Source organism: Parasteatoda tepidariorum, unplaced genomic scaffold (genome assembly GCF_982258835.1).
Source record: "Parasteatoda tepidariorum strain Cologne lab strain unplaced genomic scaffold, Ptep-v5.0 scaffold_55, whole genome shotgun sequence".
NCBI classification, from domain to species: domain Eukaryota; kingdom Metazoa; phylum Arthropoda; class Arachnida; order Araneae; family Theridiidae; genus Parasteatoda; species Parasteatoda tepidariorum.
Window position 1 is genome coordinate 221,822 of NW_028257414.1, and position 12,677 is coordinate 234,498.

General features: G+C 34.6%; 1 protein-coding gene across 1 annotated transcript; it reads left to right on the forward strand.

Moving 5' to 3' along the window:
• Nucleotides 1-11,376: 11,376 nt before the first annotated feature.
• LOC147800820 (uncharacterized) lies at nt 11,377-12,403 on the forward strand (the record flags this gene model as incomplete). Its single annotated transcript, XM_087156417.1, has 1 exon — nt 11,377-12,403. A coding segment is annotated over exon 1 (1,027 nt), but the record flags the coding sequence as incomplete, so codon positions are not given.
• Between the last annotated feature and the right edge of the window lie 274 nt (nt 12,404-12,677).

Consider the following 12,677-nt stretch of genomic DNA (forward strand, 5'->3'; position numbering starts at 1 on the left):
GTACCCCCTAATTGACCTATAATTATTTCCTGTGGTAGGGTACACTATAACCCTGTAATATAATACGTGGTCCAATTTAAAAATTATAGGTCAATATTAAGGTCCGATATTGCGCCTTGCGTTAGTTAACCATTGAAAGATGTCTTTGAATTTTTAAAGCATTTTAGAACGCTTATTTCTTCATTTTAAGCTTCTCAGAACACTCTATTTCGCATAGGCATACATAGTAAAATTTAGGGTCACGCTGTGTACCCCCTAAATGACCTATAAGTATTTCCCTGTGGTAGGGTACACTATTACCCTGTAATATAATACGTGGTCCAATTTAAAAATTATAGGTCAATATTAAGTTCCGATACCGTGCCGTTAGTTAACATTGAAAAATGTCTTCGTATTTCCTTGTTTTAATGCACTATTTAAAATATACATAGTGTACCCCCTAATTGACCTATAATTATTTCCTGTGGTAGGGTACACTATTACCCTGTAATATAATACCTGGTCCAATTTAAATATTATGGGTCAATATTAAGGTCTGATATTGCGCCTTGCGTTAGTTAACCATTGAAAGATGTCTTTGAATTTTTAAAGCATTTTAGAACGCTTATTTCTTCATTTTAAGCATCTCAGAACACTCTATTTCGCATAGGCATATATAGTAAACTTTAGGGTCACTCTGTGTACCCCCTAATTGACCTATAATTATTTCCTGTGGTAGGGTACACTATTACCCTGTAATATAATACGTGGTCCAATTTAAAAATTATAGGTCAATATTAAGGTCCGATACCGTGCCGTTAGTTAACATAGAAAGTGTCTTCGTATTTCCTTGTTTTAATGCACTATTTAAAATATACATAGTGTACCCCCTAATTGACCTATAATTATATCCTGTGGTAGGGTACACTATTACCCTGTAATATAATACCTGGTCCAATTTAAATATTATGGGTCAATATTAAGGTCTGATATTGCGACTGCGTTAGTTAACCATTGGAAGATGTCTTTGAATTTTTAAAGCATTTTAGAACGCTTATTTCTTCTTTTAAGCATCTCAGAACACTCTATTTCGCATAGGCATACATAGTAAAATTTAGGGTCACGCTGTGTACCCCCTAAATGACCTATAATTATTTCCTGTGGTAGGGTACACTATTACCCTGTAATATAATACGTGGTCCAATTTAAAAATTATAGGTCAATATTAAGGTCCGATACCGTGCCGTTAGTTAACATAGAAAAATGTCTTTGAATTTTTAAAGCATTTTAGAACGCTTATTTCCTCATTTTTAGCTTCTCGGAACACTTTATTTCGCATAGGTATACATAGTAAACTTTAGGGTCACTCTGTGTACCCCCTAATTGACCTATAATTATTTCCTGTGGTAGGGTACACTATAACCCTGTAATATAATACGTGGTCCAATTTAAAAATTATAGGTCAATATTAAGGTCCGATACCGTGCCGTTAGTTAACATAGAAAAGTGTCTTCGTATTTTCTTGTTTTAATGCACTATTTAAAACATACATAGTGTACCCCCTAATTGACCTATAATTATTTCCTGTTGTAGGGTACACTATTACCCTGTAATATAATACCTGGTCCAATTGAAATATTATGGTTCCATATTAAGGTCTGATATCGCGCCTTGCGTTAGTTAACCATTGAAAGATGTCTTTGAATTTTTAAAGCATTTTAGAACACTTATTTCTTCATTTTAAGCTTCTCAGAACACTCTATTTCGCATAGGCATACATAGTAAAATTTAGGGTCACGCTGTGTACCCCCTAAATGACCTATAATTATTTCCTGTGGTAGGGTACACTATTACCCTGTAATATAATAGGTGGTCCAATTTAAAAATTATAGGTCAATATTAAGGTCCGATACCGTGCCGTTAGTTAACATAGAAAAATGTCTTTGAATTTTTAAAGCATTTTAGAACGCTTATTTCCTCATTTTAAGCTTCTCAGAACACTTTATTTCGCATAGGCATACATAGTAAACTTTAGGGTCACTCTGTGTACCCCCTAATTGACCTATAATTATTTCCTGTTTTAGGGTACACTATAACCCTGTAATATAATACGTGGTCCAGTTTAAAAATTATAGGTCAATATTAAGGTCCGATACCGTGCCGTTAGTTAACATAGAAAAGTGTCTTCGTATTTCCTTGTTTTAATGCACTATTTAAAATATACATAGTGTACCCCCTAATTGACCTATAATTATTTCCTGTGGTAGGGTACACTATTACCCTGTAATATAATACCTGGTCCAATTTAAATATTATGGGTCAATATTAAGGTCTGATATTGCGCCTTGCGTTAGTTAACCATTGAAAGATGTTTTTGAATTTTTAAAGCATTTTAGAACGCTTATTTCTTCATTTTAAGCATCTCAGAACACTCTATTTCGCATAGGCATATATAGTAAACTTTAGGGTCACTCTGTGTACCCCCTAATTGACCTATAATTATTTCCTGTGGTAGGGTACACTATAACCCTGTAATATAATACGTGGTCCAATTTAAAAATTATAGGTCAATATTAAGGTCCGATACCGTGCCGTTAGTTAACATAGTAAAGTGTCATCGTATTTCCTTGTTTTAATGCACTATTTAAAATATACATAGTGTACCCCCTAATTGACCTATAATTATTTCCTGTGGTAGGGTACACTATTACCCTGTAATATAATACCTGGTCCAATTTAAATATTATGGGTCAATATTAAGGTCTGATATTGCGCCTTGCGTTAGTTAACCATTGAAAGATGTCTTTGAATTTTTAAAGCATTTTAGAACGCTTATTTCTTCATTTTAAGCATCTCAGAACACTCTATTTCGCATAGGCATATATAGTAAACTTTAGGGTCACTCTGTGTACCCCCTAATTGACCTATAATTATTTCCTGTGGTAGGGTACACTATTACCCTGTAATATAATACGTGGTCCAATTTAAAAATTATAGGTCAATATTAAGGTCCGATACCGTGCCGTTAGTTAACATAGAAAAGTGTCTTCGTATTTCCTTGTTTTAATGCACTATTTAAAATATACATAGTGTACCCCCTAATTGACCTATAATTATATCCTGTGGTAGGGTACACTATTACCCTGTAATATAATACCTGGTCCAATTTAAATATTATGGGTCAATATTAAGGTCTGATATTGCGACTTGCGTTAGTTAACCATTGGAAGATGTCTTTGAATTTTTAAAGCATTTTAGAACGCTTATTTCTTCATTTTAAGCATCTCAGAACACTCTATTTCGCATAGGCATACATAGTAAAATTTAGGGTCACGCTGTGTACCCCCTAAATGACCTATAATTATTTCCTGTGGTAGGGTACACTATTACCCTGTAATATAATACCTGGTCCAATTTAAATATTATGGGTCAATATTAAGGTCTGATATTGCGACTTGCGTTAGTTAACCATTGGAAGATGTCTTTGAATTTTTAAAGCATTTTAGAACGCTTATTTCTTCATTTTAAGCATCTCAGAACACTCTATTTCGCATAGGCATACATAGTAAAATTTAGGGTCACGCTGTGTACCCCCTAAATGACCTATAATTATTTCCTGTGGTAGGGTACACTATTACCCTGTAATATAATACGTGGTCCAATTTAAAAATTATAGGTCAATATTAAGGTCCGATACCGTGCCGTTAGTTAACATAGAAAAATGTCTTTGAATTTTAAAGCATTTAGAACGCTTATTTCCTCGTTTTAGCTTCTCAGAACACTTTATTTCGCATAGGCATACATAGTAAACTTTAGGGTCACTCTGTGTACCCCTAATTGACCTATAATTATTTCCTGTGGTAGGGTACACTATAACCCTGTAATATAATACGTGGTCCAATTTAAAAATTATAGGTCAATATTAAAGTCCGATACCGTGCCGTTAGTTAACATAGAAAAGTGTCTTCGTATTTTCTTGTTTTAATGCACTATTTAAAACATACATAGTGTACCCCCTAATTGACCTATAATTATTTCCTGTTGTAGGGTACACTATTACCCTGTAATATAATACCTGGTCCAATTGAAATATTATGGTTCCATATTAAGGTCTGATATCGCGCCTTGCGTTAGTTAACAATTGAAAGATGTCTTTGAATTTTTAAAGCATTTTAGAACGCTTATTTCTTCATTTTAAGCTTCTCAGAACACTCTATTTCGCATAGGCATACATAGTAAATTTTAGGGTCACGCTGTGTACCACCTAATTGACCTATAATTATTTCCTGTGGTAAGGTACACTATTACCCTGTAATATAATACTTGGTACAATTTAAAAATTATAGGTCAATATTAAGGTCCGATACCGTGCCGTTAGTTAACATAGAAAAGTGTCTTCGTATTTCCTTGTTTTAATGCACTATTTAAAATATACATAGTGTACCCCCTAAATGACCTATAATTATTTCCTGTGGTAGGGTACACTATTACCCTGTAATATAATAGGTGGTCCAATTTAAAAATTATAGGTCAATATTAAGGTCCGATACCGTGCCGTTAGTTAACATTGAAAAATGTCTTTGAATTTTTAAAGCATTTTAGAACGCTTATTTCCTCATTTTAAGCTTCTCAGAACACTTTATTTCGCATAGGCATACATAGTAAACTTTAGGGTCACTCTGTGTACCCCCTAATTGACCTATAATTATTTCCTGTTTTAGGGTACACTATAACCCTGTAATATAATACGTGGTCCAGTTTAAAAATTATAGGTCAATATTAAGGTCCGATACCGTGCCGTTAGTTAACATAGAAAAGTGTCTTCGTATTTCCTTGTTTTAATGCACTATTTAAAATATACATAGTGTACCCCCTAATTGACCTATAATTATTTCCTGTGGTAGGGTACACTATTACCCTGTAATATAATACCTGGTCAATTTAAATATTATGGGTCAATATTTAGGTCTGATATTGCGCCTTGCGTTAGTTAACCATTGAAAGATGTTTTGAATTTTTAAAGCATTTTAGAACGCTTATTTCTTCATTTTAAGCATCTCAGAACACTCTATTTCGCATAGGCATATATAGTAAACTTTAGGGTCACTCTGTGTACCCCCTAATTGACCTATAATTATTTCCTGTGGTAGGGTACACTATAACCCTGTAATATAATACGTGGTCCAATTTAAAAATTATAGGTCAATATTAAGGTCCGATACCGTGCCGTTAGTTAACATAGAAAAGTGTCTTCGTATTTCCTTGTTTTAATGCACTATTTAAAATATACATAGTGTACCCCCTAATTGACCTATAATTATATCCTGTGGTAGGGTACACTATTACCCTGTAATATAATACCTGTCCAATTTAAATATTATGGGTCAATATTAAGGTCTGATATTGCGACTTGCGTTAGTTAACCATTGGAAGATGTCTTTGAATTTTTAAAGCATTTTAGAACGCTTATTTCTTCATTTTAAGCATCTCAGAACACTCTATTTCGCATAGGCATACATAGTAAAATTTAGGGTCACGCTGTGTACCCCCTAAATGACCTATAATTATTTCCTGTGGTAGGGTACACTATTACCCTGTAATATAATACGTGGTCCAATTTAAAAATTATAGGTCAATATTAAGGTCCGATACCGTGCCGTTAGTTAACATAGAAAAATGTCTTTGAATTTTTAAAGCATTTTAGAACGCTTATTTCCTCATTTTTAGCTTCTCAGAACACTTTATTTCGCATAGGCATACATAGTAAACTTTAGGGTCACTCTGTGTACCCCCTAATTGACCTATAATTATTTCCTGTGGTAGGGTACACTATAACCCTGTAATATAATACGTGGTCCAATTTAAAAATTATAGGTCAATATTAAAGTCCGATACCGTGCCGTTAGTTAACATAGAAAAGTGTCTTCGTATTTTCTTGTTTTAATGCACTATTTAAAACATACATAGTGTACCCCCTAATTGACCTATAATTATTTCCTGTTGTAGGGTACACTATTACCCTGTAATATAATACCTGGTCCAATTGAAATATTATGGTTCCATATTAAGGTCTGATATCGCGCCTTGCGTTAGTTAACCATTGAAAGATGTCTTTGAATTTTTAAAGCATTTTAGAACGCTTATTTCTTCATTTTAAGCTTCTCAGAACACTCTATTTCGCATAGGCATACATAGTAAATTTTAGGGTCACGCTGTGTACCACCTAATTGACCTATAATTATTTCCTGTGGTAAGGTACACTATTACCCTGTAATATAATACTTGGTACAATTTAAAAATTATAGGTCAATATTAAGGTCCGATACCGTAACGTTAGTTAACATAGAAAAGTGTCTTCGTATTTCCTTGTTTTAATGCACTATTTAAAATATACATAGTGTACCCCCTAAATGACCTATAATTATTTCCTGTGGTAGGGTACACTATTACCCTGTAATATAATAGGTGGTCCAATTAAAAATTATAGGTCAATATTAAGGTCCGATACCGTGCCGTTAGTTAACATAGAAAAATGTCTTTGAATTTTTAAAGCATTTTAGAACGCTTATTTCCTCATTTTAAGCTTCTCAGAACACTTTATTTCGCATAGGCATACATAGTAAACTTTAGGGTCACTCTGTGTACCCCCTAATTGACCTATAATTATTTCCTGTTTTAGGGTACACTATAACCCTGTAATATAATACGTGGTCCAGTTTAAAAATTATAGGTCAATATTAAGGTCCGATACCGTGCCGTTAGTTAACATAGAAAAGTGTCTTCGTATTTCCTTGTTTTAATGCACTATTTAAAATATACATAGTGTACCCCCTAATTGACCTATAATTATTTCCTGTGGTAGGGTACACTATTACCCTGTAATATAATACCTGGTCCAATTTAAATATTATGGGTCAATATTTAGGTCTGATATTGCGCCTTGCGTTAGTTAACCATTGAAAGATGTTTTTGAATTTTTAAAGCATTTTAGAACGCTTATTTCTTCATTTAAGCATCTCAGAACACTCTATTTCGCATAGGCATATATAGTAAACTTTAGGGTCACTCTGTGTACCCCCTAATTGACCTATAATTATTTCCTGTGGTAGGGTACACTATAACCCTGTAATATAATACGTGGTCCAATTAAAAATTATAGGTCAATATTAAGGTCCGATACCGTGCCGTTAGTTAACATAGAAAAGTGTCTTCGTATTTCCTTGTTTTAATGCACTATTTAAAATATACATAGTGTACCCCCTAATTGACCTATAATTATATCCTGTGGTAGGGTACACTATTACCCTGTAATATAATACCTGGTCCAATTTAAATATTATGGGTCAATATTAAGGTCTGATATTGCGACTTGCGTTAGTTAACCATTGGAAGATGTCTTTGAATTTTTAAAGCATTTTAGAACGCTTATTTCTTCATTTTAAGCATCTCAGAACACTCTATTTCGCATAGGCATACATAGTAAAATTTAGGGTCACGCTGTGTACCCCCTAAATGACCTATAATTATTTCCTGTGGTAGGGTACACTATTACCCTGTAATATAATACGTGGTCCAATTTAAAAATTATAGGTCAATATTAAGGTCCGATACCGTGCCGTTAGTTAACATAGAAAAATGTCTTTGAATTTTTAAAGCATTTTAGAACGCTTATTTCCTCATTTTTAGCTTCTCAGAACACTTTATTTCGCATAGGCATACATAGTAAACTTTAGGGTCACTCTGTGTACCCCCTAATTGACCTATAATTATTTCCTGTGGTAGGGTACACTATAACCCTGTAATATAATACGTGGTCCAATTTAAAAATTATAGGTCAATATTAAAGTCCGATACCGTGCCGTTAGTTAACATAGAAAAGTGTCTTCGTATTTTCTTGTTTTAATGCACTATTTAAAACATACATAGTGTACCCCCTAATTGACCTATAATTATTTCCTGTTGTAGGGTACACTATTACCCTGTAATATAATACCTGGTCCAATTGAAATATTATGGTTCCATATTAAGGTCTGATATCGCGCCTTGCGTTAGTTAACCATTGAAAGATGTCTTTGAATTTTTAAAGCATTTTAGAACGCTTATTTCTTCATTTTAAGCTTCTCAGAACACTCTATTTCGCATAGGCATACATAGTAAATTTTAGGGTCACGCTGTGTACCACCTAATTGACCTATAATTATTTCCTGTGGTAAGGTACACTATTACCCTGTAATATAATACTTGGTACAATTTAAAAATTATAGGTCAATATTAAGGTCCGATACCGTAACGTTAGTTAACATAGAAAAGTGTCTTCGTATTTCCTTGTTTTAATGCACTATTTAAAATATACATAGTGTACCCCCTAAATGACCTATAATTATTTCCTGTGGTAGGGTACACTATTACCCTGTAATATAATAGGTGGTCCAATTTAAAAATTATAGGTCAATATTAAGGTCCGATACCGTGCCGTTAGTTAACATAGAAAAATGTCTTTGAATTTTTAAAGCATTTTAGAACGCTTATTTCCTCATTTTAAGCTTCTCAGAACACTTTATTTCGCATAGGCATACATAGTAAACTTTAGGGTCACTCTGTGTACCCCCTAATTGACCTATAATTATTTCCTGTTTTAGGGTACACTATAACCCTGTAATATAATACGTGGTCCAGTTTAAAAATTATAGGTCAATATTAAGGTCCGATACCGTGCCGTTAGTTAACATAGAAAAGTGTCTTCGTATTTCCTTGTTTTAATGCACTATTTAAAATATACATAGTGTACCCCCTAATTGACCTATAATTATTTCCTGTGGTAGGGTACACTATTACCCTGTAATATAATACCTGGTCCAATTTAAATATTATGGGTCAATATTAAGGTCTGATATTGCGCCTTGCGTTAGTTAACCATTGAAAGATGTTTTTGAATTTTTAAAGCATTTTAGAACGCTTATTTCTTCATTTTAAGCATCTCAGAACACTCTATTTCGCATAGGCATATATAGTAAACTTTAGGGTCACTCTGTGTACCCCCTAATTGACCTATAATTATTTCCTGTGGTAGGGTACACTATAACCCTGTAATATAATACGTGGTCCAATTTAAAAATTATAGGTCAATATTAAGGTCCGATACCGTGCCGTTAGTTAACATAGAAAAGTGTCTTCGTATTTCCTTGTTTTAATGCACTATTTAAAATATACATAGTGTACCCCCTAATTGACCTATAATTATTTCCTGTGGTAGGGTACACTATTACCCTGTAATATAATACCTGGTCCAATTTAAATATTATGGGTCAATATTAAGGTCTGATATTGCGACTTGCGTTAGTTAACCATTGGAAGATGTCTTTGAATTTTTAAAGCATTTTAGAACGCTTATTTCTTCTTTTTAAGCATCTCAGAACACTCTATTTCGCATAGGCATACATAGTAAAATTTAGGGTCACGCTGTGTACCCCCTAAATGACCTATAATTATTTCCTGTGTTAGGGTACACTATTACCCTGTAATATAATACGTGGTCCAATTTAAAAATTATAGGTCAATATTAAGGTCCGATACCGTGCCGTTAGTTAACATAGAAAAATGTCTTTGAATTTTTAAAGCATTTTAGAACGCTTATTTCCTCATTTTTAGCTTCTCAGAACACTTTATTTCGCATAGGTATACATAGTAAACTTTAGGGTCACTCTGTGTACCCCCTAATTGACCTATAATTATTTCCTGTGGTAGGGTACACTATAACCCTGTAATATAATACGTGGTCCAATTTAAAAATTATAGGTCAATATTAAGGTCCGATACCGTGCCGTTAGTTAACATAGAAAAGTGTCTTCGTATTTTCTTGTTTTAATGCACTATTTAAAACATACATAGTGTACCCCCTAATTGACCTATAATTATTTCCTGTTGTAGGGTACACTATTACCCTGTAATATAATACCTGGTCCAATTGAAATATTATGGTTCCATATTAAGGTCTGATATCGCGCCTTGCGTTAGTTAACCATTGAAAGATGTCTTTGAATTTTTAAAGCATTTTAGAACGCTTATTTCTTCATTTTAAGCTTCTCAGAACACTCTATTTCGCATAGGCATACATAGTAAAATTTAGGGTCACGCTGTGTACCCCCTAAATGACCTATAATTATTTCCTGTGGTAGGGTACACTATTACCCTGTAATATAATACGTGGTCCAATTTAAAAATTATAGGTCAATATTAAAGTCCGATACCGTGCCGTTAGTTAACATAGAAAAGTGTCTTCGTATTTCCTTGTTTTAATGCACTATTTAAAATATACATAGTGTACCCCCTAAATGACCTATAATTATTTCCTGTGGTAGGGTACACTATTACCCTGTAATATAATAGGTGGTCCAATTTAAAAATTATAGGTCAATATTAAGGTCCGATACCGTGCCGTTAGTTAACATAGAAAAATGTCTTTGAATTTTTAAAGCATTTTAGAACGCTTATTTCCTCATTTTAAGCTTCTCAGAACACTTTATTTCGCATAGGCATACATAGTAAACTTTAGGGTCACTCTGTGTACCCCCTAATTGACCTATAATTATTTCCTGTTTTAGGGTACACTATAACCCTGTAATATAATACGTGGTCCAGTTTAAAAATTATAGGTCAATATTAAGGTCCGATACCGTGCCGTTAGTTAACATAGAAAAGTGTCTTCGTATTTCCTTGTTTTAATGCACTATTTAAAATATACATAGTGTACCCCCTAATTGACCTATAATTATTTCCTGTGGTAGGGTACACTATTACCCTGTAATATAATACCTGGTCCAATTTAAATATTATGGGTCAATATTAAGGTCTGATATTGCGCCTTGCGTTAGTTAACCATTGAAAGATGTTTTTGAATTTTTAAAGCATTTTAGAACGCTTATTTCTTCATTTTAAGCATCTCAGAACACTCTATTTCGCATAGGCATATATAGTAAACTTTAGGGTCACTCTGTGTACCCCCTAATTGACCTATAATTATTTCCTGTGGTAGGGTACACTATAACCCTGTAATATAATACGTGGTCCAATTTAAAAATTATAGGTCAATATTAAGGTCCGATACCGTGCCGTTAGTTAACATAGAAAAGTCCATCCAGTATTAATCCATCCAAGATAAGTTATGTAGCCTTTACACGGAAAAGGCAACTTGATCTAGGTAATGTATACTACCTGGACCATAAATTGGAACTCACAGAGAAAGTCAAGTTTCTCGGGGTTTATTTTGACTCCAAACTAAATTGGGGTCTTCAACTTGAATACTGCACCAACAGGGCCAGAAAAATTTTCTGGTCTTGTAGAAATGCTATTGGTAGAACATGGGGATTGTCCCCCAAAATAGTCTACTGGATATACTCAATGATTATTAGTCCTATCATCACTTATGGCGCAATCGTCTGGTGGTCAAGGACTAGATTGAGCTCTGCAAGGTCTAATCTTAACAGACTACAAAGAATGGTCTGTGTAGCCCTGTCAGGCTGTCTCAGGACCACTCCTACAGCTGCTCTAGAGAGCTTACTTGGGCTTCTTCCATTGAACTTACGCATTGAAGTTGAAGCTCAGACAGGCGTAAAGCGTCTTATGTACCTTGGCCTATGGAAAGAGAATTCCAAACACTTATCATGGGGACATCTTGTTTCACAAGTGAAGGATTTATCCTCTTTTATTATGCCTAGTGATTTTATGTCACTAAGATATGCTTTTCACAAGCCCTTCAAGATCCATTTTCCTACTAGAGATGAATGGTTCAATTCTCCTCGGTGGCTTAAAGGCAAATGCCTGATATGGTACACTGATGGGTCAAAGATTGATGCCAAATCAGGAGCAGGAATTTACTGCTCCAATGATGGTACCAAACTTCACTTTCCCCTGGGAAATTATGCCACCGTTTTTCAGGCTGAGGTCTATGCCATTATCTTGTGCTGCAAGTTATGCATAGACAAAGGATATCAAAATACGACTATCCGCATCTGTTCTGACAGTCAGGCTGCTCTCCTATCACTGTCAAGGTGTAAATTCACCTCTTTGTTAGTGTGGGAATGCTTCTCGGTCCTCTGTGACCTGTCCACTCATAACAAGGTATCCCTGCATTGGGTACCAGGTCATATGGGTATCGGTGGAAATGAGCTAGCTGATGAAGCAGCACGGGCTGGCTCTAATGCAATTTTCTGGGGCCCTGAACCTGCGCTGGGAATTTCTCCCTCCTCATTTAGGGCAACCATATTCAAGCTCTACGGCAAGATCGCCCATGAGCAGTGGCGCGCTGCTGACGGTCAAAGACAAGCTAAGGAGCTGAATCGAGACTGTCCTAGTGTACGTCAAAAGGAGCTCTTAAAGCTTAACAGAAACAGTATAAGGAAGATCATTGGTCTTCTTACTGGCCACTGTATCCTCAGAAGACACCTAAACATTATGGGAATAGAATCAAATTCTCTTTGTCGGGGATGTCATCTAGAAGAAGAGACATCACGACACATACTCTGTGATTGTGAGGTCTATTCTGCTCAAAGATTTGAGCATTTAGGACAGCATATTGTCAATGCCTGGGAACTGCAAGATGTTCCTGTAAGGTGCTTGCTGAATTTTATTTCAGCCATAGGGCTTTCATGCTAATCATGATTTTAGGGTCTGGGTACAATAGACCTCTGGTCGATGTGCCC